This window comes from Squalius cephalus (assembly GCF_949319135.1).
Source record: "Squalius cephalus genome assembly, chromosome: 7".
In the NCBI taxonomy this organism is placed as follows: Eukaryota; Metazoa; Chordata; class Actinopteri; order Cypriniformes; family Leuciscidae; genus Squalius; species Squalius cephalus.
In genome coordinates this window covers 35,487,579-35,512,344 of record NC_137128.1, presented here as the reverse complement: position 1 = coordinate 35,512,344, position 24,766 = coordinate 35,487,579, and the positions used below count along the sequence as shown (strand labels likewise).

General features: G+C 37.3%; 1 protein-coding gene across 1 annotated transcript in view; it reads right to left on the bottom strand.

Moving 5' to 3' along the window:
- clstn2a (calsyntenin 2a) overlaps positions 1 to 24,766 on the bottom strand; it is a 233,936-nt gene that overhangs the window by 116,408 nt on the left and 92,762 nt on the right. Inside the window, exon 2 of the mRNA XM_079875823.1 lies at positions 11,399 to 11,521. Coding sequence (XP_079731949.1) covers positions 11,399 to 11,521 — 123 coding nt within the window. The remainder of the gene's footprint in view (positions 1 to 11,398; positions 11,522 to 24,766) is intronic.

Below are 24,766 nucleotides of genomic sequence, written 5' to 3'. Positions count from 1 at the left end.
TTTCATGTTGTCCCTATTTTTTAAAGTTTAAATGGATTGCAATCAATTAATTTAAGTTGTTTAAGTTTAATAAATGAAGTTGCGACAAAATATTGAAGAACTGTTTTGCATTAGCTTGTAATTAAGCAAATTGAGAAAGCAGCAGAAATCACTTTTAGTGTTTGTTTTTGCTGTAGCCCAAATTGTGTTATTAATTTAAGACTGCATTTTCTGCCATCATTTTCCAACTTCATTGTGTATAAATTGCTAAAGGAGAAAAAAAAGCATAAATAATCAAGTCTCACAAAGCCTAGCTAATATCTCAATAACAAAATGCAAATTACTTGATCATGCTAATACTAGACTGGAACCAAAAACCAGTAAATCAGCTAAAATGACTGAGTCACGCTCATGTCAATCTATTGCCACAGAAAGAAAAAAACTCCCAAAAGCAACCTGCTAATTTCACAAACACAATCTAGAGATAATGTAAAACAGAAAAAAAGTACATAGGAAAAAATATACACAATTTTCGTCTTTATTCTCCATCCACAGGAGATGAAAGGCAGCTCGCTGTATGAATCCAACCACAGAACACTGTGATTGAAGAATTGTAACAATGGCATCAGCTCGGTGGAAGCGGATTACCTGCATCAGCCAACACCACGGTTTTTATTATGAGTGCTTTGAACTCCGAACCTTTAGGAACTACAGAACCTTTCAATCTCATTAGATCTGCCACATTAACCTTTTATACATGCATTTTTTACTTGTTCATTATAAGCTTTTTTTTTTATTTAATTTTTTTCAAAGGCCCAGGTCTTTATCATATAGACCTAGAATTATCTTGGATAAGCTTGCAACCGTTAACAATATTACTGATATTTTGAGGTTATGGCTTTCTAATCGGCTTAGTTTGAGTGCTGCCAGTCATATACAGTATGTGTTTTATGATTCCAGACACGCACACACACACACACACACACATCAGTGTAATCTGGATCATATTTCCAACAGACAAACTTTTATTAATGCAGTGCTTTTATTGGCTGAATTTTAGCCCATGACTCATAGCTCGTTTCTGGTGTTATGTAAATGTAGCCAAATGATACTAATTTAGTAAACCACTCCATGTTTTCAAAGACAAATTTAAGCTAATAGCTGATATGTGATTTTAGAAAGTATCTGAATGTAAAAATGTGTAGAGGATATAAAGTTACTGAAAGTAAAATGTTAATGAAGATTCAAGGATAAAACTTGCCAGCTGAGGATTCCTACGAATAACAAGTGCTGAATATCCAGGGCATAATATAGAATGTATTTGCATATTATATGTATTTATAAGTTTGAAGAAAGATGCACAGGTCTATGGAAACATGCAGACTAGTTAACTAAGAATGTATTATGCCCATTGACATCGCAGTTTATTTGCACATGCATTGTTTTAGGCCTTGCGTCATTACACAATGAATGCGTAAATTATGCAAATCAGGTTAAGTGCATAAACATTGCTAAAATAAATCTGTGCTGAATGCTGTTTGCAAACTGCAAATTTCCCTTTCCGATTCTGAGTGTTTAGCTTTGGAGGATGCTGAAAGTGCCGGTGGAAAAAAGAAAAAAGCTGAAAGTGCGACAACTTCCCTGGTAGACAAGGCTTAAGCCCAGTCCCAGACTAAAATGCATGTTTAGAGCTGTTTTAACAAAGCAACTTGCACTGACATATCTTAAAATATGTCAGTGCCATTGTTTTGTCTCATGATGCACACCAGTAATGTTTTAAAGGCATATCTATAAAAGCTACTTAAATGTCCTAATTGAACTAAGGCCTAATTCTGGCCTAATATAAACCCTGCCTGTGAAACCAGGCCTATGTGCGTGAATATACCTGGTTATAATACCCGTCCGTCCCCATAATTTAATAATTTGATGAATTATTGATCATCAGAAAATGTAGTACTGTGTTAAAAACAGCATTGTTATGCAGTTCCATCAGCTAAACCAACACCAAACACTATAGCCATCATAAACCAGCTTAGCATGAAAGATAGGTTCCATCTAATTTAAATATTGATCTTGAAACAACATTTCTAACAATCAATCAGACTTTGGAGTTAGGTTCAGTGCTAATTTTAGGGTTTTAATGGTGTATACACCATTTATGTCAACCTTTCATTTCCCTAGATTAAGGGTTAGGTTTTGGATAATAAATTTTGATCTAGGAATGCCTTACTCTGAGTAAAATCAGGATGTGCCTGGTTTCCCCATGATGTAACAGCGGAAAAGAATGACAACAACTTCATTTAAATACACATAACACAGCCCTACAACACTACAGATTAGTGTCTAGTTAAATTGGATTGTGGGTGGTTAGTGAATAACGTTTTGCATTGAATATTGACAGCAAAATGTAATGAAATCCCCCCTGAGAGATGAGTTTGCCATACTGTAAGTACTTGGAAGTTTGACAAGGCTCTCTCTGAGAGCGGAAGGGAATGCGCAATCTTACTTTTGGTTCCTGCTCTGTGCAATCTCGATGTCTGAACAGCAAACCCAAATCATTCTTTCATTTTTGCCAACAATCAGAAAGCCCTAGTGGCCCTCTCCAGTACACTGTCTCATTCCTTTCCTCTTCTCAGCTGCTTTCAGGCCAAATCATCTCTAAAGAGCCCGAGACAAGAAAGGAAGTGGAAAGATGCTTTACTCATCGACTCTCACTCTCCTCACTCTCACATGAGAATGGATCAGTGTCTGGATATTAGTGGCCCCTGAAGACAACATGCTTTGATGTGCACTACCTTCATTTATGTCCAGACCCATCTCACTTTACAGAAAGAGAAAGCAGCAGAAAGATTAAATGAAGTACACAAGAAAAGAAAAGGGAGGAAGGGGGAAAAAAGAGGCTTTTTTTCCCCTTTCTCCTGTACCTTCATCAAGACCAGAAGCAGTGCCAGAACCTGAGAGGTTTGATCAACGCCCTAACACTTGCTCTCCAAGAGACCCTCTCCAGTCAGATTCTTTCCTGTGCTTGAGAAATCATTTTTCACTAGAGGAAAATTAGTTTTCTCATCACAGAACTTGGCAGCAGGCACTTTTAGCAGACATATTTTTGGAAGAAGTGCGAGGAGCCAATATGGATTTCCATAGTGTCTGCAGAATATGGACTGGTAATCCAAAGTTATAGACAGTATGATGTGCAAAAAATCGAAATCAATGTACTTCATTTAGGTGTGAGGTTATCGCTCCTTGTGTGCGTCTGAATCTGTCATCAGAACTGTCCTCTGTCCTTAGTCTTAACTTAGATTCTACACTTCTTTTTGCTTTGTCTTGACATTCAGAGCATATCTTTTTTGTTTGTTTGTTTGTTTTCTGCAACTGCGCAGGAGAATCAATAATCAACTTTCAAGCTTTTTTTTTCTTTTTCCAAGACTAAGTTACTGCAAGTACATTTCTGCTGTCTATGTAAACTAAAAGTTTGTCCAAACTCCCAGGGTCCAAAATGAACTCTAGCCAAGCGCATTTCATAAGAATCTGCTACATAACGCATGGTTTAACCTGCAATAACTATATTCTGAGCCTTGTTGTTTATACCTGATGTAAGAGTGATATCTAGTGATAGATGCATCACATTAGTCAACTTTTACCTCAGTAGAACATATCAGGCATTTATCTAGCATACCTTAAGTGTGTTTTTACTCCAAAACTGTATGCAGGGACACATGCGATCTGTTACTTTCATTACAGCAAGCCAAAAAAAAAGTATAATAAAATCAGTGAACAGGTTTTAATTTTGTGTGTGTGTGTGTGTGTGTCTGTGTGAAATGCTTTTGTTGTATTATCTGTGCTGGTAAGCACTTTGGTTAACGGCAGTTGTTTTAAATGTGTTATAGAAATAAAATTTGTATTGTATTGTATTGTAACATCAAAGAGCAGACAACGAAAAATCAATGGTCATTGGCTTGAAAACGTTTGTGCCCAAAAATAGAGTGTTCATAAGAACAGATGGCTGAAAGCAGGTCGCATAATTACGGGAAGGCCTGCACCAGCTGAGCAACTGCCATTGCGATGAGAGGGAATGCTAACGGATCGCTTTCTCCAGGTATAATAATCGTCCTTTGTTATTTCAAAGGAATCAGGCATCATAATAAGTCTGCTGCTAATGTGCTTCTAAGAGCTTCTTCAAGGAACCCTCCTGTGAGATGAATTCTGCGAAAGTAACAGGTCAGCCAATAACAAGTTATGCATTTCAGCGGAAACTTTGGGGAATCAGGGACCAAACTGAAAACGCACAATATTAAACCATAAAAATTGCTAAATGAAATGTAACGCCAGGCTCTTTACAATCATTCCATCAATCAGAAGCTAATTAAACCGAGCCGGGGGATCTCTAAAGAGACCCTTAAAACAAGCCGTGTTTGGTTCGTTCTCATCCGCACACCTTAAGATGTTATTAAATTAGCTCGCAAATGATGTCTGGCTGAATTCCCAGTCTCTTACGGAGGTGGAAGTGTCATTTTAATCAGCACTAAGGCTACGGTGGTGGACATTTTCCAGTTAGAAGGGGCTTTTAGGAGCCATTGGCACTAATCAGAAAATGCTGTCAAATCTTATCCCATTTGGCTACCACAGCTGCAAATGCAAGCCTAAAAATTCAGTATTATAAGCATGTGTCGTTATGATTACCAATTACCTCTTGAAGAGCTCATTTCAATTCTCTTAGGTGCAAGTCAAAGATAATCATTTGAGATTGTGGCATATGAACCCTCGTAATGAATTTCTTCAGTTATTAAAAGAGACCTCACAGGAATATTTCCGTACTTAACCATTTAATTAGCGTGTAAAATAGTTATTTTTATTATTTCAATAACTGAACTGATAGCATACTAGCTAATAGCTGTGAGAAAGCAAGCTATACTGCAGGGTAGGCCAGCTTCTTTAATTCTGTGAAAGTAGCATAAACAAAGACCCGAGGCTGATTGAAACAACATCTATATCACAAAATATATCTCAGAGGTAGTGGTGGTACACCATGCAAGAGATATATGCAGTAAACTACACTTCAGAAAGAGAAGGCATAAGAGATTCGGCAGTGTGGATCCCTGTGGATCTAACACATTCTCAGAATTCTAATTTGACTTTCACCTCGAGTCTCTGGTAACACTTTTTATTTTCAAACACACACACTCCTCGAAACAAAACGGGAGATATTGGCAGCGAAATTGAACACGTCACCTCACCAGCAGTATGGATGGATTCAAAACAAGAACTCTCTCAGCTTTCACTGTTTCAATTATCACTCATTCGTATGATTATCGTGGTTTCTTCTCCGCCAAATATAACGCTGACAACCTGGGAAGAACGGAGGCTGCTTGTGAATTTCTTTAAAAAAAAACATCTGGGGACATCTTTGGGATGCATCCCAGTGGGCCACAGAGTATGTGCCAAACAATAGTTCACGCTCATAACAGGTACTGTATTTTCAGCGTTCGCAAAGCATCATGGGAAATGACAAACATCATGACAAATGCTTGGCTCAGCCGCTTCGGTTTGGTTCCTTACTAAAAATAATAAAACAAAAGGGAAAAATTAGAAACATGAAAATGCACATACAGCATCGCACAAAAATACAAAACTTCCTAAACTGATTAGTGCCTACAAATGTGAAGTCAGAATGTGATTTTTTGCAGCGGGAACTTCAGAAATTGTCACCCCAAGTGTATAAACTATGATGAAACTATATGAGTAAGAGAATCATAAGTTAGTAAAATAATTCCTCAGGCATGGTTCCCGACCCTCAGAGATCACTGAATGTAATTCCAAAGGAGGACAGGGATAGGGCACATTGTTTATTCACTTCATGTAGGCGAAATGTAGGGCACACTCTCATTCGCGCACATCATAACAAAAACTCACTCAGTCAGACACACTTCTAAATAATTCCTAGACTTTCATCCACAGCTGACCCCGGAGTGAACGGGGCTGGAATGAACCATTTCACAGTCCACAACATAGGAGGTCGAGTTACTATGGTTGCATTTTTAGAGAAAATCAGACATTTGAAGAAAAAAAAAGTTGACCAAATAGTAGGACTAAAAACTAATTAGATCTACAAAATATCAAATGAATTACTATTACTGAAAGTCTAAGGACAATTATATGATCGCCCAGCAAGGTTGTTTATATGAAACACATTTGGTTAAACGTTCCACTGCTCGCTTTTTTTCTCAAGCTGCCTGTTTAAACCGCCCCCTAATCTGCTTTATTAAGCATCCTCTAAGCATCTATATCTCAGATTAATTAACCGAAAGCATAGAAACTAATTGCATTTATCATTTAGAAAGCCCACATGAAAAAAAAAAACCTAATCATCTTTCATTATTTATTTACTGATGAATGTGTGTAGAATAGTAGGTCAGAAGCAAGTAAATGTACAAGTAAAAGTTTTGTCAGTAATGTATATCTTTGGGACATTTGATGTACTTTATAATGTTTATAATAACCTACCATGATTATTATGAATCTCTTAAATTGTTTGTCACAAAATATGATATGCATGACACTCCAATCAGCTCTTATTCACATCAAGCAAGCGACCTTGTGGGAAAAAGACTGAGCTGAAAAGTGATTTTATGCATAAAGTACAACACTCTTAATTTTAAATGACAGCTGGTCACACCTTAGAGAGGATTGTGACCAGCACATAATCAACACTCTTTTCATCGACTAACAAGATAAAATTACTGCCAAAGTTCTTTTACAGTTTCTAACACAGAAGAGAGGCATTCTTTTTTAACAATTTAATTAACAGCAAAATCCACTAGCGAATCCAACTGCAAAGTCTATTGATTTTTTTAGACAGCATGGTTCAAACACAATCAGAAAACATGCAAAGTTATCCCCCAAAAAACATTTTCATCATTCAATTCAGGTCCCGCTACTATAAAAGGAACACAATACAGCTGCAAAGAATCTTAACTGCAGGCGCTGCGATTCTCTTTCACTACATCCTTCTATTTTCACTCTCATGTGTGGTTTTTGCAATCCATCCATAGTTTCCCTGGACTGCTTCCTAGCTTGGGTTTTGTTAGCTAATCTGGTGCGAGGAAGGCAAAGTTTAGCGGAACAATACAGCATTGTACATCATCTGAGAGAAGAGATTAATGAGAAAGAGGCTGCTGAAGCCACAGCCGAGATAAAGAATTAGCAAATGAAGCTGCCGTTTCTTTTTTTTTCCTTCCTCTACTGACTCTGGCTTATCCTTCACTGTAATTTGATTGAGAATGCTCTGTGCATACTACAAGACCTACGCTATCTGCTCTACAGGGGAAAGTCTTGTTCCCAGAAATAACAATTCATCTTCAGGATCCCTGCCTCAGCATATATCATCGACTTGAGGCTCATCATCGTTATTTTACATCAAAGCAAGCTGATACATGGGAGACAGTGAGCGAGGCAGGAGAAAAAGACGAAGGAGGGCGAGGCGAAGCACTTAACAATCCCGGGTCGTGTTCCCACACCCCAATTAATGCGATGCCAGAAGGATGCCCGCATTCCATTCTCTAAACAGACGAAAACAGGATTGATGACAAAGGCTCCCGCGCATAACTCACGGTCTGACATGGAAGAGGAGAAGGGGACGGAGAAAGAAAGACGGAGAGAATGGGAGCGAAGAGAATTATGGGAATGACGGATTGAGATGGAGGGCCCGTTTTTCTCTGAGTCTCCCTGGCAGCAATCTTACGTGTGTATCCATTGGCTCCCCGTGAAAAGGCAGTGAAATATCACCTGTCACCAAATTAGAGCGCAACACTCATTTCCCGGTGACGCTTTAACAACAGCTGCAGTCCACCATTAATCTGTCATTGATCAATCAAAGTAATAAGTGCACAAGACTTTCTCAAAAAAAGTTTACAAAAAAATCTGGATTATGCAGGGAAAAAAAGGCCCTGAGTTTTAAAGTTATTCTCTTTGTGGTTAAGTTTGAGGACAGTAAGACATTTCAAAAAAACTATTATTCCCTTTTACGAAGTCTTGATTTTGTTTTTGGGGTGTACAAGAATATGCTTTCATGCTTGATTGTTGAAAACGCGTTATTTTTCAAATATTTTACATTATTACAGCACCTCACTCCCCAGTCTGGCCCGAATGCTCTGTTTAGTTCCGTTTCGATGAAGCCCCTCCTTCCGAAATAAAAAATGTGCTGTGATTGGTTAGCTGGCCCAGTGTGTTGTGATTGTGACCAGTTAGCGCGTGTTCTGCAAATGTCACGTCCCTCACCATAATAGGGAGCTCTACTCAGATGTAAATATTAAGGATGGCGTCAATTTCAAACCAATTCAAGCCCGATTCAGACTTAAGAATGTTAAAAAACAAGAGGATCGTGCAAAACGGATTTCATGCACAGACTATGCAAGCATGGACTTCAAAGGACGTTTCAGCAGTGGTATGTTTTTTTTTTTTTTCTTATACATTTTAGATACGATGTTATACACCATTTAATCATGATATTTGCCAGAAAACTATGGTAATACAAACGGTAATCGATCACAAAACCAAGATTAATTTTCTTAAAGGGGCGGTGAATAGCCTTACAAAAGCGAGAGCTTACAAAAGCTACAGTAAACACTATATCAACACTAATGTTGGCTAGCAGGTGAGCAGAGACAAAGCTTTGCCCTTTGTTTACATTATAGCATAATGTATAACATAAATCATTATAACATAAATCTTATAATTGGAACTGTTGATAAAAAAACGCAACAACAAATAATAAGACATACTTACAAGTTGTGATCGACAAACAACAGATTGTCCCTACAAAGTGGGAACTGCTCCATTTCAGGAGAAGCTTTTGTGCGTAGCCTGCTCTCTTAGGTTCTGGAAGCTGTTCTCCGTAAAATGGGCAGCACACACATACAGTAAATGTTGGGGTTTAAATGTTCAGGAACAGTGTTTAAAACAAATTTTAACCACTCTAAGTTCGGCAAACTTAGGAAGGTCAAACAAATAAGTTTTGGTGAAAAAAAAAAAAAAAACAGTGTCTCTTTGAGCTGCATTAGAGAAGACAGTGTAGTTGCTGTGTCAAAGAGACACTGGTTTTTTTTTTTTTTTTTCACCAAAACTTATTTGTTTCACCAAAACTTATTTGTCCCCCCTTTTTTTTTTTTCGTATTCCGTGGGTGGGGATTAAATGAGTAACCTTTTGATTTCACAAAGCCTGGAAAAAAAACGTTTTAGTCCAAACGAGTCATTAATTTTAGTTCTTGGAAAGTGAATTCTGTTAAATAAAATATCTCCCTTTAGAATGGGCATTAATCTTTGTAACCTTGCAGATCTTTTTATGCTCAAAGAGCAACATTACACACCAACTAAATTTGAAAAAGTGAAAGCATAATAAAGGACCCCTTTAGTGTTTTTTTTTTTCAGCGAGGGCATTTCAATTGACCAAAAAGGACAGTAAAGACATGTATAATGTTACAAAAGATCACTATTTAAAATAAATGCTGTTCTTATAAAAATTATTCTTGAGCACCAATTCAGCCTATTAGTAAGTAATAGAAATAGTAACTTAATGATAAGAGAAATCTGGCATATGTCACTAGAGAGAAGTATGTTGTTTTACCAAAAGATCGAGTTGTGATATTTTAATGATAAAGTCCAAGGTCAATAAATGTAACAAAAAAAAAAAAAACCTTTTGCATGGATGAATCATTCACATTAAAAGATCAATAACCTGCACGTAGAATGGATTTTCATTTCATGCTGACTTTAAAGTGTGATATTACAAAACACACTGAAGTAACATACTGAAAAGATCAGTCATCACCAGTAGCCGATTGTAATACTGTAAAAGAAAAAGAGGCATGTTGTCAGCTAAAAGATTCTCCAAGGTATGAACAAGTCTTCATCAAGTTCACCATTAACAGCATGCTTTTCAAGTGCAAGTAGCAAAAATCAATATATAAAAGCTAGAAAAGTTATTTTTGCCAAGGCTGTCAGAGAGGAGATTAATTCTAGGCATTGTCATCTAATGAGCTGTAGAGAGTTACCTGTCACAATACTTCCACACATTCCTCTTTGGGGGAAAAAAAATCACTTTATTTAATTACTTTGCATCAGTCAGCCACCACCCTCCCCAACCTCCTGCTACCCCATCTGAACAACCTGCACTTGAAACCCAGCGAGTCAGAATCTGTCTAACATAAACAACACACAAGTCGTAAAGCTGTGCCTTCATTCATTGCTCCATGAGAGGTGACTGACACTCTAAGTGTTGACTCCTTCTCCTCGAAAGCCAAAACGCACATTGTACCAGCTGATTTTCAAGGCCGGTCAGTTTATTGAACGCTCGGCCATGGAAAAGCAGACAAGATCTACTTATACAAGGGCTGTGTGTCACCACAACAATGGATATGGAGGCAGGAAATGCACTCCGAAATAACAGGAAGGTCAGGCGGATCTGTCTCCATAACAGTGAGGAAAGCGTTGACTAAATCTCTTTTATATGAGCACTATGCTGCAATACACATAAAATCTCACACTCAACCGGCCTCACTTACACACAAAGGAATAGAGGAACACTACACTAAAGAACCAAGCTACCATCCAATGCTATACATTTTGGAATAATCCTGGATGTTCTGGAGTGAGCTTGTATGTCTCATTATAATGGATTAGATATGAGGAAAACAAGCTGCAAAGTTCAATCAAAAGGATAACAATCACGATTAAACTGCAAAAGGCTGCGATTTAATTAAAAAGATATATATTCTGCATGTTCTGCATACTTCAAAATGAAGCATTGGTAGTACAATGTTAGGACATATTAAAGACTTAAAAGGGGATTGTTTTAAAAATGGCTATGAATAAATTATTGTTTAAATATATAATTATATGAAAAGAAATATAATTTTGAATCAGTATTATATTACTATAATTACAATATTCCAAAGGACCGTGTTCCAAATAATAATACAATTTTATTATCCAATCATGTCTAAACTAGACAAAGATCTTGTCTAAGATTGTTTTTAAAAATTATGCAGCGATAGAAAAAAAAGTACTATTTAATTAGAAAGGGAAAAATATACAGTCAGAATGTCATTAATGACCAAATAAATACTAAAGTCAAGGGGTTTTATTTTAATATAATGACCATCTGAATGTACATAATTTCACTTATTACAATGTAGCTTAACTAATAAATATATAATGGACATGAAATATTGATCCTGGTTAAACTGATTTGATCATGACAAGAAAAAGAAAACTAGAGACATGAAACATGTGAGACATGCTCAGTGCAAGACATTGGTTGTCAGGGACAACGGCAACATTTGCCCGTATGGCTCGAATGACATGACTGACCAATCATAATAGAGTATTTCAGAGCGCTGTGTAGTCAGTTAGATAAGCCTTATACCTGCATAAGGGACAGGGGCATCTTTGTCCAGTGCGACCAGGGGAGGGTCTAGCAGTACTGTGTCCATGTTCTCCGTGATGACACCATGGTAGGACGTCTCGATCCATGGTTTGTGCTTATTCACTGCAATGGAGAGAGAAAAGAAAAAAAGAAAAAGAAAAGAGAATTTAAATTCTGAACTAGTCAGACTGTTCAAGATTTGAACAAACGTCTCCTAAATAAGAACAAAAAAAAAACACAACAAATTGTGTGTTCATGCAAAGAATGGCTAATAATGGCAATCGATACAAGTCCAATTCCCCAAATGGCTGCATCCTTGTCTCCTACAGCTCGTATCCAGGGAAACACCCTCATTTATCTGGTCCTAGCATCCCCTGTTGTTCCTCCTTTTTTTCATGTTTTCATGGCTGCTGTATAACAAGTGATTCCAAAACAAGATGCTAATCAATGGATGACACAAATGCAATCTTCTAACCAGTGAAAGGAAAACATCCCTGCAAGAGTCTTTGTGCATTAAACAGCTTGCACCTAAGCAGTGTTTACTGCTTGGAAAATTATATTAGCTCACCAAACCCCCATACACATCTAATGCCGTGTTTAGCAAGTAAAATAACTGTAGTTTTAATGTAAATTAAATTTTTTACATTTTTAGTGAGCTTATTTTGCCAAAACAATATGAGTATTTAGTTAATCAGCACCTGAAGTTAATTAAATTAGTTGAGTTAATTGAATGTAATCTAGTTTAAATCTTCCGAACAAAAGCTGCACTGAGAAAAAAAAAAAAAAAAAAAAAAAAAAATACACACATATATATATATATATATATATATATATATATATACAGGTGCTGGTCATAAAATTAGAATATCATCAAAAAGTTGATTTATTTCAGTAATTCCGTTAAAAAAGTGAAACTTGTATATTATATAGACTCATTACATGCAAAGTGAGATATCTCAAGCCTTTATTTGTTATAATTTTGATGATTATGGCTTACAGCTTGTGAAAACCACAAAATCAATATCTCAGAAAATTAAATATTACATGAAATCACACAGTAATTACACAGTAATCCCATGGTCATTGAACCAGGTTTTGGTTATTTTGGCAGTGTGGGCAGGTGCAAATCCTGCTGGAAAATGAAGTCAGCATCTCCATAAAGCTTGTCTGCTGAAGGAAGCATGAAGTGCTCTGAAAATGTCCTGATAGACGGCTGCGTTGAGTGGACAGCACAGTGGACCAACACCAGCCGATGACATGGCTCCCCAAACCAACACAGACTGTGGAAACTTCACACTGGACTTCAAGCATCTTGGATTGTGCCTCTCCATTCTTCCTCCAGACTCTGGGACCTTGGTTTCCAAATGAGATGCAAAATTTGCTCTCATCAGAAAAGAGGACTTTGGTCCACTGTGCTTTATAAAATCCAGAGTCAACGCAGCCGTCTACCAGGACATTTTCAGAGCACTTCATGCTTCCTTCATTCTCCAGCAGGATTCGCACCTGCCCACACTGCCAAAAGAACCAAAACCTGGTTCAATGACCATGGTATCACTGTGTAATTACTGTGTGATTTCATGTAATATTCTAATTTTCTGATATTTTGATTTTGTGGTTTTCATAAGCTTTAAGCCATAATCATCAAAATTATAACAAATAAAGGCTTGAGATATCTCACTTTGCATGTAATGAGTCTATATAATATACAAGTTTCACTTTTTTAATGGAATTACTGAAATAAATCAACTTTTTGATGATATTCTAATTTTATGACCAGCACCTGTATATATATACACGCATATATTATTGCAGAATTTCCCAGCTATATCACATGGAAGTTTCAGATAAACAAAACATAAATGTGAGCGATGAAAAGCAATACATTAAAGGTGCTATAAGTGATGTCACAAGCTTTCTAGGCCAAAACTTTTTTTGTCACATACAGCAAACATCTCTTCACTATCCGCTATCTGCCTGTCCCCTGAACACACTGTAAAGAAAACCCGGTCCACAGCCCAGGCTCCACAAACAGCAAGAAAAACAAACTGGGCCAGCCTGGCCCACGAAACATAACAAACAGTGTTCCAGCCAATAACCGACAAGAATGATGTGGGGGTGGGGGTTGGGGGGTTAGTTTACGTGCACATGAAGGGGGGTGTGGTGAGTGGAGGAGAGAGAAGCATGAAGAGGGAAGTTAGCTAGAAGAGAGATGTCCTAGACAACGACAACGACTAACGTTAGAATTCTATTCTCTTGAATTTTGATATAGCCGACACACGTAGCTAAGAAGAGGGTAAAGGAGAAGGAACGTGCAAAGTCCCGAATTCATGACTGTTTCAGGAAGCACAGAAGGGAGGCGACGGGATGAGGGGGAGGGGACGGGATGAGGGGGAGGGAGGTTCGAGCTAGCCTCCGTTTTGTTTGACAATACTTCGAACGTCAACCAGAAGTGACATCGCTTAGAGCATCTTTAACAGAAAAAAAAGTGTTTTATTTGATTTGCCCCTTGTGTAATCAGAAATCCTCCCCCGGCATGAGTTAATGGAGTTTTAGATTAGTACTGGCTATTCAGTAACCCCTCGTGTGGCTCAGTTCGAGATCCACCAAAGCAATTAATGAAAGAGTAAATTAAACCATTTCACACTTGTGAAGGGCATACTACACAAGTCTCAGCGAAAAGAAAGAGTAAGAGTATCCTCATAATAACCCATAAGCAATTCCAAGCAGGGACTCATTCAATTCAGATGACCAGACGATTAAACCAGCTGGCAATGCAGTTTTCAAAAAAATACAATCTTGCTTTCAATGAGTTTTTGCCATTTATATTTCTTTTTCTCACTCTTTATTCAACTCAGGCACACATTTACACCAACGCAAACCCACTTTTTAAAAACCACAACCACATCTCAGAGTATTTTTCCTCACTTGGCTATTTGAACAGACACAGATAAATAGCCGGAGTTGTCTCTATCTAGCTGTGTTATACATACAAAGACATGTACTACAAGCTCTAGAGAGGCAAGCAATGTGTGTGCTGCAGATGTATGGACTAAGAGGTCAGACATGCATGCAGTCTGTTATTCCCATTTATAAAGGAACCAATCTAATCATTATCTAATCTAATCAATAGGATCTAATCCATGTTTTTTTTTTTCATTTTCCCTAGGAAGAAAACTGTTTATGGTCGTTCCACTTTTGGTTTTGCTGCTCCAAATGATTGGAATGTACTACAAAAGTCATTGAAATTAGAGACATATATTTCAATCTCTGCTTTTAAAAAACTACTAGGGTGTTTTTATTACAGCCTGTAAATGTTTTAAATGAATGTGTATGTGTATGTGTACGACTTTCAGGATATTTTAACTCTGTTGTGGATGGATGGATGGATGGATGGATGGATGGATGGATGGATGGATGGATGGATGGATGGATGGATGGATGGATGGATGGATGGATGGATGGATGGATGGATGGATGGATGGATGGATGGATGGATGGATGGATGGATGGATGGATGGATGGATGGATGGATGCTTTATTCATCCGCTTGGGAAATTCAGGAAATAAAGGTTAATAAAGGAAAGGAATAACAGCGCATGCAAAAAGGCTTTCGTTTAGGTTACACAACACCTCGATACACTATTAAAAGCCCAATTCATTAGATACATAATTATTTAGTTGAACATTTCATGTGTGAAATGATACAGACTGGGAGAAAACGTGGCTGTCATCATGTACACAAGATACAGTAAATAACTGTTATTTGGATCAGGTACTTTCTATTATAATAATACATCTCTTCAGGCTCCAGTCACTGCAAATTCACATCGAACTCTCTCGTTCTCGCTCTTTCTCTCTCTCTCTAATAAGGTTAGTGGTGTCACTAAGAGCAATATGCCTTCTCTGTAATCCCTGAGCTATTACCCATGAGATGTCTGCAGCCATTATACAGCATTAGAGCACAGAGATGGAAGCTAATTCAATGTGGACTTTTCTCTTCCATCTGCCCCCCTGCTCTAGAATGCTCTGCCGCACACACAGCCAGCTAAACACAAGACATAATGGTAGATGCATGTGGACACACACACACATATTTATCTTGCATTCACCTTAAGGAGTACAACCCCTGACAATTATGTTAAAAACAACAAGACAGACACTCTTATTGTGTTAGTGAAGCAACTTCTTGTAACCTTTTGGACTTAATTCCCCCAACAGCACATCTAAACAGCTATTAAACTTTGATGAACTTGGAGAGTTTATTAAGAAATCTTCTATAGGTTACTTCTGCATAGATCCCTCAATCCGTAAACAATAATAAAGATCAGCTAAAAATCCTGACTGGAATATTAAGCTTATCTGATTCCAGCTCTTCTACAGCAATTTTTTTAAAAACATGTGACAATTCTGTTATAATATTTAATTTTAATGCAGTATTTGGTATAACAGATGGAGAGACAGACAGAAAGACACGGCACTATCCAAATAAACTGAATTAAAATAAAGCAGATGAGCCCAGAGTGAGGGAGGGAGAAAATTCAGGTCGGGTCTCACAAGAGGACAAGAAAGGGGCTATTATAGAATCAATTATTTATTCAGCTTGATATATAATTATTCCAGCATTTCAAGCACCTGATAAAATGTTGCCGGGGGAGAAAGTGAACGTTTGCAAATCTACTTTGACCCTTCTTCAACCTGCTATAATGAAAATACCAGTCAGCATTCCAACGGTAATTAAACTTGGGGACAGTCTGCGGAATTGATGGTAAATTTTACCGCTCTCCCAGTGTCACGCAACAAGCTATTAATTTCTGACCGGTCAACACCGTAACATTACATTCAGCTCATAACATTGGAATTAAACAATAATCGAAACATGCATGCGGGACCCAGCAGGAAAAAAAAAGTGCAAGAGTCAGAGAGAGAGAGGAGACCAACGATGTTCAGGAATATATAATGCAGCTTGCATTACGGTGACTATTTAGCATGTAGTGTTTTTGTATGTATGGTGTAAACAACAAATACTGCAGTTAAGGCCAGCTAATGGACCTTAGTGGAAAAACAAGGCTTCTTAAAGTTTATTCACCCAAGTTTATTGCTCTTCAATAAAAGCATCCTGTTCATAACAAGCATCCGCTATGCTAGGGGATAAAGAAGCCATTATCCAAATTGGCTGGAAAACACTGTCTGTGATGGCCGTTGTTTGGAGACAAAGTTCTAAGATTTCAACTCAAAGTCAAAGATCAACCCCAGTATGGCTAGCATCATGTGTTATAGCCAATGGGGGTATTAGTAGAAAATTGTTAATTAACGTTCCTTGCACTGTGCAAATGACAAGAACATAGCCCTCTGTTTTGGAAAAAAATAAAAAAATAATACAGAAATGACCATCAGGAAGAGAGTAATTAGCCACAATGACTTAGCATAATCCAATACTAGCAGAAAGGAGTTTGCTGGTAGGGGCCGAAGGGTAATTTTCAGATACATTGAGCTCAACGCAGCCGCTTCCCACACGTCCACAGAGACACACTTCTTAAGCTTGCATTGCTTGCCTTTAATGCTTATTAATGAGGTCATAATCTCTGCTTTTTCTATGGCGATCTTTCAAGATTTGTTGGTCTTTAGAGATTTCTCATACGGGGGCCCCAGTTGACAAAATTACATTTTATAGCGCAGCCATTAAAAAAGGAGAAATGTTTGCATATTGAGGGCTGCTTGCATTAATTAATGAATGAACAGATCGTTAGGACTGTATGGCGTCATTCTTAGACATCTGGAAAGCATCGTAAAAGGATGTATGGTATTGCGGTGGGAGCAGAACGGACGATTTTACTGTGACCTCTATAAAGGGGGTGAAATAGTCTAATGGGTTTTAAGGCCTCAAAATGCAGCAGTGGTTTCAGTTGCTTTGGATAACCCGCATGGTCTCCATTCAAGGTGAAATTATGTAGAAATGGCAGTGGCAGCAAGTCCTTCTGCAATTTTCTGTGGCTAAAATGTCATCTGTTGCCTATAGTGATGTGCAGCACATTCTCCAAGATCCTCGAGTTTGAGACCATCTTGTGTCATTTGCCAAGTTTCCTGTCAACTCTACATGATCAATGTCAATAAAAGTGATGAACAAGGCCAAAAATAGATATAAAAAATGTGATTTCTGATTTGGAATATGTGCTAAGCCCTGTGCACACTGCTAGTTGCATGTCATTAGTCCCTGACAGTTGGGATGCTAGGTGTTCTCACTGTTGGTTGTCAAGTAACATTTATAAACGACATCAGAAGATGTCATTCAATGCTTTTGAGATCAAATCATTTTTATTGCTGCTAAAAACAAACATTCTGAAGGAAAAATATGTAAAATGGAATCAAAGATGAATGGCGTAAACAGGGTTTTAGGTTCTATTTATCCCTGATATTGATATCTATTTCAAGTAATCTATTTGCAACAGGACAGCACTAAATACAGGTGTAAATGGGTCTAAAATGTGAGATTCAATCAATCACATTGGAGATAGTTTAAAACACACGCACAAAATGGCAATCAAGCACTCAGCTAAAACAAGGGTTTAAATTTTGCTGGTTATTTTTGGATTTAAAAAAATTTGGAAAAATGCATAAATATGCACTACTGTTCAAAGATTTTGGGTCAGTAAGACTTTTTGGCTTTTATTCAGCAAGGATGCACTAAATTGGGTGACAGTAAAGACCTACATTGTTACAAACGTACATTGTTACAGTTCCTTTGAACTGTCTATTCAAGGAATTCTGATAAAAAGTATTGTGGTTTTCACACAAATAAATAAGCAGCACAAATGTTTTCAACATTGATAATAATATAAAATGTTTCTTGAGCAGCAAATCAGCATATTAGAATGATTCTTGAAGGATCATGTGACACTGAAGGCTGGAGTAATGATGCTGAAAATTCAGCTTTGCCGTCACTCAGGAATAAATATAAATTTATTTTTATAAATTTATTTATTTTTAAATATATTTAAAAATATATTTAAATAAAAAATTGTTTAAATTGTGATCATATTTCATTGTTTTTAATGTATTTTTTGATCAAATAAATGCAGCCTTGGTGAGCATAAAAAACAAAGAGACAACTCATGTGACACACAGTCAGGTAAAAGAAGTACTTCACTAAAATAGCTGAGGAACACAGCAATACTAAATGTACAAACTGAACTCCTGATCCTTCAATCCAAATCTGTAAACAGGGTCTTGTTCTCACACACGACCACTTTATTAACTTTTCACATTGCAAATCCTCCATCTTTTCTCTCCTCTACTGCATCACTTAAAATCCTCACAGGCCTTCATGGACAACTTCATAAACCAAACTGGCAAAAACAAATGTTCATGATGAAGACAATCAACGCAGGTGACGTGTCTTGAATCCGCAATCGCTGTGGGAGGCATTTGGGCTAATTTACAGTTAAATTTATCTTTAATAAGCATTAAAAATCCCTGACACAAATGCCTGAGAGACAACAGAGGTTTATAAATGTCCTTGATACTACAAGCGCGCCAATATAAACGACTCGTTCCCTTGCGTGCATAAATCCTGCGAATCAACTTACTTAGGTCACCAGCCATGAATATAAATTTGTTTGATTAGACTCTCAACAAACACAGAAGCGAATATCTTTTGTAATGGAGAAGTTCTGTGCACTGGCATTTGCTACTGTCAGCCCGGCATCGATACCCCAGAGGACTCGGAAATGTCAATTGTCTGTAATTAGAAAGCTGGCATATTCATTCACGAGGCTTTGTTTCCTTGTCACGGAATCCGGGTCCTTATGGCCTTTTCATTAGCCATATTGTTGGCCAGACATATGCGTGTCTATACCTCCTGAGAACACAATCAACCCTTTACGAAAAGAGCCGGTTTGATTACACATCGTGTGAAGTCGCTTAAATTACGAGTCATTGTTAGAAATACAGAGAACTGATTGAGGTGGAGGGATGAAGGGTTTTAGGGGGACTTGAGAGGGAGTCGAATGAAAGCAAGGAGAGAAAAGAACAATGATCTCCTCACTGACACGAGTGCCAGAGGCTGAGAAAGAGAGAGGGCAGGGCTCAACTCTCCATCTTCTCCGGATTAAAATTAAAAGGGCCTGCTAGTTCATCTTCTGTCTGTGGGAGATCTTGACGCCTGAGTGGTTCTCAGTATCTCTGGGCCTTTTGAGGAGAAGAAAATGAAAATTGATGCTGGGGCTACAGCTCCATGCCTCCCTCCCAGCACTTAACAGGACTTCTGCTGTGCACACATACCTGTTGCCTTTTATCTACCTTAGCGTTAAAAACTACCTATTTTAATGACTAGTCAATGAGTTGTCTTAACAACTAATCTTAAAACGATATTTCAGCTGACATATTCAGGGGGTATTTATTTCCTCAACCTCATGTCATTCCATGTCCTTCTTTCTGCTGAACACAAAAGAAGAAATTTCGATGAATATTTCAACTGTTTTTGTTTATACAAAATGTTGTTTTAGACTTTCGTTGTACAGTAAAAAGAAATTCCTCAAATGATCTTCTTTTGTGTTTCACAGAAGAAAGAAACTGAGGGGAAGTAAAATGATGACAGTGATGAATTATCCCTTTAAATACATTTATATATATCCACCATAATCCAAAATAACGTATCATACCAAATAATAACTAATATATCCAACCTTACTCAGATACATACAGTACATTCACGTTAAGTGGAATGTACTATTTACAGCAGCAAATCTCAACAATTTGATTGTTACATCATCAAAAAATATAAATATATTATTTCCCAGATATTAAAAGTTGGATATATAATACATTCTACTTTACATATAGTATCCTCATGGATATAGTATACTCACAAAGCAATATACACAATACAGCAAATCTCAGAAGCGTGATTTGTTTATATCACCTCAGTGCTCTATATATAAAGTTTGATATACAGTATATTATATCCAGCTTTATCCGCAAACATGCAGTACACTTGCGTAAAGCGATAAATACTAAATCTCAACTGGCTGTTTTTTTTTCTTCTTTTTTTGCATAATGTAACTATATTTTGTAACTATACTATCATCTAGCTTTTTATATAAAGTTAAAAGTATATTCGCATAAATACAATATACTCGCGGAGGGCAATATACACTATATAGCATATCTCAACCGTTTGATTGCTTGTATAGCCGCAAAATGTAAACTATATTACGGCCCAGCTCTAATCTGCTAAATAAGACATGATATGAAAATATTAAGATATTATAAACAATAACATCATGATTTTCTGCAAAGCCACTTTGAAACAATGTATATCGTCAGTGCTATAAAAATAAATTTGACTTGACGACTTGCAAGCGCCATGCTGTTACTGTGTGAGCTACAGGAACACTAGTTCTGTATAATTAGGATACACAATATGAGATGCTGAAATAGGCTCCTGAATCCCCCAGCCCTACATAGGACTAGCAGTTCTGCTTCATATTCATACTAAATTGCACAAACTTTTTTAATGGTTGTGAAGAAAGTTTCAAATCAAATGAAGAACCTAATAGACAGTGTGATTTTAAATGCAGCTCAAGACCTGAACTAGATGAGTCAGATAAGAGAGACTAAATGTGTACTGTTGGTGTGCCTCCACGAGTTTGGAAAACACTGCTAGAACAGTCCTCATAAAAAAGGCAAGACCTGTGCTCAGTGCTCACAGCAGGCAATTTGAAGTCTGTAATTGTCTAATTTATAATTGAGGGTGCTTTGTTACACAAGTGGTGTTTTGATGGCTGTAAAATAATTGCAACTCCTCAGATAAAGTTTAACGAGTCGACAACACACTAAAATGGATTCATTTAGATTCTGCATGAATGCAGCCTCTTAGAGAGGGGTTTAAAGTTCTGCTGCAAAAAATATCACAGTTAATCTTAAAAATATATATATACACATGTACTAGTTGACTTCACTTCCGAAAAGTCAACCATCTTGAATATCCCTGTATAGCAGCAAGTTACATCTACAACAAGTGTTTGAATCTGAAGGCATAAAATATAGAGAGAGACAAATAGAAACTCTCAGAGAATGACAGAAACGAACAGTGAGAGTCTACCTGAAAGGACTCCTTCAAGGCTGTGAAACACAATGCAAACTTAAACGTGCCTCTGTGAAATCACCATGGGAACTAACGTGTTCAAGCGTCTATCTGTCAATACACTTTATCATAAAATCTTCCTATTAGGGTTGGAAAAAAAACGCTCTGGGGGGAAAAAAGAGGCTGAGCAAAGCTAAAAAGCATTTCTGGAACTCTTGTGACAAAAGTACTCACTGTTGAATTCAATTAATTTAACTGTCTGATGAAAAATGGCAGTAAAGCTAAGACAGATCTAAAGTTCATCTTGCCTGAAAGTTTTCTTACACGTGTCTATGTGTGAAATATGTATTATGAACAGGTTAAGAAAGACACACTACAGTTTAAAAGATTGGGGTCACCAAGATTTTTGTTTTGAAAGAAATAAATACATTCAGCAAGAAAATGCATTAAATTATTCTAAATTGACTGTTTTTAATCAAATAAATGCAGTCTTGGCATTAGATACTTTCAAATTTATATATATATATATATATACATATATATATATATTTATTTATTTATTTATTTTTTATTTTTTTATTTTTTTCTTAATGAACCCAAACTTTTGTAATGGCAGTGTACTGTAGATGCACATTATTGGGTGTATGGTCATCATCATCATCATCTTTATTTATTTGAGCATCTGAGTTCCACAAAGTTCTACATAATAGCAAGGTTCAGCACAGTAGGCAAAACCAAAGAAGGATACATGCACAAATAAATAAGTAAGTAAATAAATAAAAAACGTGGATATGATGCTCAAAAGGAGTAGGCAGAAGCTTATTGCTTATAGGCTTATTGACGCCTACCCCCTTTTATACATTTGAGCAGTAGATACATTTACTATAATCAAGAAGACAATTGACACATATTTATGGTATGATGGTGCACTAAATACAGTGCAAGAATGCTTGTTTATACTGCAATATATGTATTTATACAGCTGTTGTTGAACATGACTGCTTTATGTTATATATGTAAAATCATATAATTTGAATATAAACAAACACTATAATCTGTGTAAAGTTTTGAAGTTATTTAATTGTTTATCACTGCGTTTCTGATGGCGAAGAAAGCTGCATGTGCCCTGCATCTTCCTTAGTCAGAGAGAAGTGCAAGTATGTGTGTGTGTCTGAATAGGCATAAATGAAGTGGAGTGTCATCTACATTTGCATTTCATCTATTCATTAAGGTGAAATTTTTATCCAAACCGACATGCAAGTAACAGCACAATCTATTATTATCTATTGCAGGCAATTTGCACCACCTCCCAGTTAAGGTACAACCTTTGATTCAAATTTACAATGAATATCTGCCCTATAATCAACAATCAACACATTCGGAATGTGAAATGTATACTTATGACTCATAAAACACAACACATTATATTTTCCACCACTTAAGTTGCTACATTTGTTGATCGCATTGAGTTCTCCCACACATCCCATCTGAATTCAAGCCCAAGCCATCACTGTTAGACAAATGCTGTTGCTTGGTGGGATTGGGACGAAGCTAAGCTCTCACAGGGGGAGGTTTTTGGTGTGGGGAAAATGGCAAGGATTTCCTTACGCATCCTCCAAGAGGGACTGGAATACAGGGGGGATTTTCTCAGCCTAAAGAAGGAGAGAGGCGCTGGTCCACTCAGAAGAACACAAAATCCTCTTTACAGTCCTCATTGACAGTGGCAGTCCCGCTTGACAACTTCGTAACAGCTCACCAGAAGGAGGGGGAAAAAAGAGAGCAGGAGGAGAAACCTTTAGACAGGTGTTTAGCCCATGTCCTGAAGCCATGATTCCTTCACACAAGGACAGATTTACTGCATTTCAGCTCTGACATATCCCTGACAAATGATGTTTGACAAATGACGCATGCTGGACTTGTAAACATGGCATTGTCGTCACAAAAACTACACAAATTATGGAGGCTGTAAAACAGTCCTTCGTTTTATGTTACTGACTCATGCATGTGGGCAGATGTAAACAGCGCACATTTCACAATGAGTAGCTTTTTGTTTGCTTAACAACATATTGTTAGCGGCAGAAGGGAAGACAATAAAGCCACAGCCATGTGTTAATGAATCGCACTGCCAGTGTTTTCATGCGAGCATGTGTGCTTACTCCTGAAAAGACCAGCATATGTTGTGTTTTGAATGCTGTTTTTCTGCATTGAACGCTGGTGTACCAAAGAGACTTCCTAACTAGGTATGGGAATCATCATTAATGTAGCAATTCCTGTTCCTTTAACACTTTTTTTGTACTTTTGAAGAATAAATATTTTGAAAAAAGAATGATGACATACTAATATAAGACTGAAAGCTGATTGGTTTGAATGGTTACCTCTGATTATGATTGGTTAAATACTCAGGAGGGAAATCATACACATACATAAATACATTTGCATCTTGTGCACATGCACATTAGTGGGTGAACTGATTGAAACAAACAGTTTTTCGATCATTTTGAGTACACTTTTGTAACCAAACATCAATGGATGTCTTTTCACTTGTCAGAGTAATTTCAGTACATGAACCATTAAAGGTGCACTAAGCAATTTCTGAGAAGCACTTGCTATTTGAAATCAACCCAAACAGACAGACCCGTCCCTTCATTGCTTCGCCCCCAAAATGCACAAATACGCAAACACAAGAGTGGATGTCTCTTTATTGTAGCTGAAGCAAATCAAAATAATGCTTCGTGAAAAATTAAGCAACGATGACGAGCAAGAACAAAACATGAACACACAGTACAGGAGAGTATATAGAAGGCAAGAGATTGTTGTTCATCGCCAGCAGCACACTCCCAGACAGCGGCCCAGATCCGGGCCACATCTGGTACATGTGGATTAAACATGTACCAGATGTGGGCCGGAACTGGGGTGACAGTATGTTGCTTTCTGGGCCAGCGCCACACAAACAATGACAAACAAAACTGTCCTGTTACTATAGCTAATATTACAACAACAGCATATATTGGTTCTGTGAAATATAGCAAAACCAATGTCACTCATGTATGGAGCAGAAACAATGCAACCTCTGTGTCCTTCTTCAAGCCTTCCTACTTAGGTCTTTCCAGAACTGTAAAGCTTTTCTAATTTTAACACAAGTCCCATCTAGACTGATGACAACCCTTCTTTTTCCAGTGATATTCCTCTGACCTTTTCTCTTTTGTAATGTCTCTCAGCCATCTCTAGTCTAGTCTTTCTAATCTCCCTCTTGCTCACTCTCTCTCCTCTTTCCCATCATGAGTGAA